Source organism: Diaphorina citri, unplaced genomic scaffold (genome assembly GCF_000475195.1).
Source record: "Diaphorina citri unplaced genomic scaffold, Diaci psyllid genome assembly version 1.1 scaffold1102, whole genome shotgun sequence".
Lineage (NCBI taxonomy): Eukaryota > Metazoa > Arthropoda > Insecta > Hemiptera > Psyllidae > Diaphorina > Diaphorina citri.
Genome location: NW_007378531.1, coordinates 31,464 through 34,083, shown reverse-complemented (window position 1 = coordinate 34,083; position 2,620 = coordinate 31,464). Strand labels below are relative to the sequence as shown.

Genomic DNA, 2,620 nt, shown 5'->3' with positions numbered 1-2,620 from the left:
ACGATTATGGTTAAGGAATATTTTGGTTACGGAACTTATGGGACCGAAGGGTTAAACTAATTTGACATCGATAATTTCCATGCCGGTGAACCTCTGGAGATTTCAAAATGCAGAGAGCAAAATATTGTAATAACGAGGTTAAAATTCAAACCTAACCTAATACTAATGCAAACCTATCCTAATACTAATTCAAACCTATCCTAATGTAATTCAAACCTATTAACCAGTTGTCCCCCCTTCCTCCTCAGGTCTGTTCGCTTCCGATCACCTCCACTACAATCTCGGAGCGCCCGCGTCGCAGCCGACTCTCGCCGAGATGACCCGAACCGCCATTCGGCTCCTCGAGAAGGAGCAGAAGGGGTATTTCCTCTTCGTTGAGGGCGGGCATATAGATACCGCACACCACAACAACACACCGCGTTATGCGTTGGACGAAACGGTGGAGCTGGCGAAAGCGGTGAGTGTTGCGGTGAATCTGACGAGTGAGAAGGACACGTTGATTGTGGTGACAGCAGATCACGCGCATACCATGATGATCAGCGGATATTCCAAACGAAATAATGATATACTGGGTAAGATTATAATTTTTATATATTTATAGAATGGCTAAGAGGCAGAGCGGACTAAGTTAAAAAAAAAAGAGTTTTGAGATAAATGGAGTCAAAGTTTAGGACTAAATACTTAAATGGAGATAGCCATTTTGTTTTTGCTCTCATTTCAATACAACACTGAAGTGAAGTTTGCAACCAATATACAAAGTAGATCTTTTCGCACTCTTTCCAACGATATAGATATAACTCTCCGCTCTGCCTTTTACCCATTCAGTTAGTCTCTTAGGCAGTTAGTCTGGCTGGAGGACTTTAAACAGGGAGTATACAAGCCTGAATTTCCCTCGCCAAAGAAATAGCAAAGGTTGAGTGCGAAGGGCATCCACTCGTAAAATTTGTAGCCAAAACCAAATGGCAGCCCAAAGCAATGACCCTCGTTAGGGCTGATTGAGAGGCTGATGAAAAACGCCGACCCTGTCTGTACACGGGAAAAGGCGAAGAAAAAGAAGAGGAGTTAGTCTCTTCGGTAGTCTAAAGGCCTACACTGTAGAGAAGACTTTGTCGTTAGACTTGGGTCTCGCGAAACTCTAAGAACTTGGTAGACCCCGCAGAGATTGGTCCCACGAAAAAGTCTTCAGTGTACTTACTGGCACCTTAACAAGTATCTTTATAACAAATTATAACTTTTTACAAATCCTCAGGTGCGGCCGACCAGAAGGACCTCAATGGGAACCCCTACCCTACACTGAGTTATGCCAATGGTCCAGCTGCCAGGGCTCCAGTTTATAATGCAACGTCCAGTACATGTCAGATGCCGACCGTCACAATGGAAGCCGGATTTGGTAAGTTTACCCTAACTTAGTTTAGGGCACGGTTAGTCCAGTTCTAATGCACTTGCTTGCCATGCAGAAGATCCTGGGTTCGATTCCCAACATCGACAAAAAAAATTTACTCGTTTTCTCTCAAATTCTTTGTGGTAAAGCAGAGCTTTTTCACAACTTTTGTGGATATCACAACATCACTAAGCGCCTCCTTTGCAATCAATTTCAATATTTTCAATAATTTTTTTACACTGGTAATACCGCCACTGGTCGCTACTCGGTTGAAGTAGCTACTCCAAGCACAGAGCCGGAAAAAAACCTCGGCCCCACCGGGAATCGAAATCGAACCTCCTGCGTGCAAGCCTAGTGTGATACCTACTCGGCCACGGACGTTGCTTTTGTACTCGTTTTTAGATTGCAAATACTTCTACGGGTTACCAGCACCTAAATGGGAAATATTGTGTCTCTTCTCGCCCATCTGATGAGAGGCATACTACCTACCTCCGGATTGCCAACATATAACTCTACTTCTCTTTTCCGCCACCAGGGGACGCCTCGTTCCACTACCCCGCCCTGGTGCCCGCCAAGGACGAAACGCACGGAGGTGATGACGTCATGGTCTACGCGCGAGGACCCTGGTCTCATCTATTCACCGGGTCCTACGAGCAGAACTTCATTCCGATCGCCATGGGCTTCGCGTCGCGCGTCGGACCCAACTCAAAATTGGCCGGTGCGTCAGGGGGAGTTTCGACGCATGAGACGCATGCGGTCCTGATGCTGCTGAGCGTGGCCGTGGTGTTTCTGACGCAGAGACGCTGATGTGCGCCTTGTGTGACGCGTGCGTCATGAACCATGCATGAATGAACCAGTAATACAGTATAACTGAACATAGATCGGGTTGGTTGTGGTCAGCCATAATTCATACCAAACTGGTGCCAGTGCCATAGTGAACAATGTGAACATAGATCGAGTTATGGTCAGTCTAAGCAAAATGTTGCCATATTACGAGTAGCTTGGTCTAAAAACATGATAGGATAGGCGATACAGCCGAACCTAGATATAAGAGAATTCAGAGGACCTCTTATATCCAGGTTAACCTGGATATAAGAGGTCCTCTGAATTCTCTTATATCTAGGTTCGGCTGTATCGCCTATTTCCACTAAATCCAGTTTCTCTTATAATGTGACTTTTGGAAAAATTTTCTTACATAGAGGTCCGAGGTAAGGGGATTCTCGATTCTCTTACATAGAG

At 45.5% G+C, this 2,620-nt stretch overlaps 1 protein-coding gene across 1 annotated transcript; it reads left to right on the top strand.

Moving 5' to 3' along the window:
• Positions 1-218: 218 nt before the first annotated feature.
• On the top strand, positions 219-2,322 carry LOC103514220 (membrane-bound alkaline phosphatase-like). The gene is made up of 3 exons (XM_026827254.1): positions 219-572; positions 1,250-1,390; positions 1,917-2,322. Exons 1-3 carry the CDS (start codon positions 317-319, stop codon positions 2,186-2,188), a joined length of 669 nt encoding a protein of 222 aa, XP_026683055.1. The 5' UTR covers positions 219-316; the 3' UTR covers positions 2,189-2,322.
• The last annotated feature ends 298 nt before the right edge of the window (positions 2,323-2,620 follow it).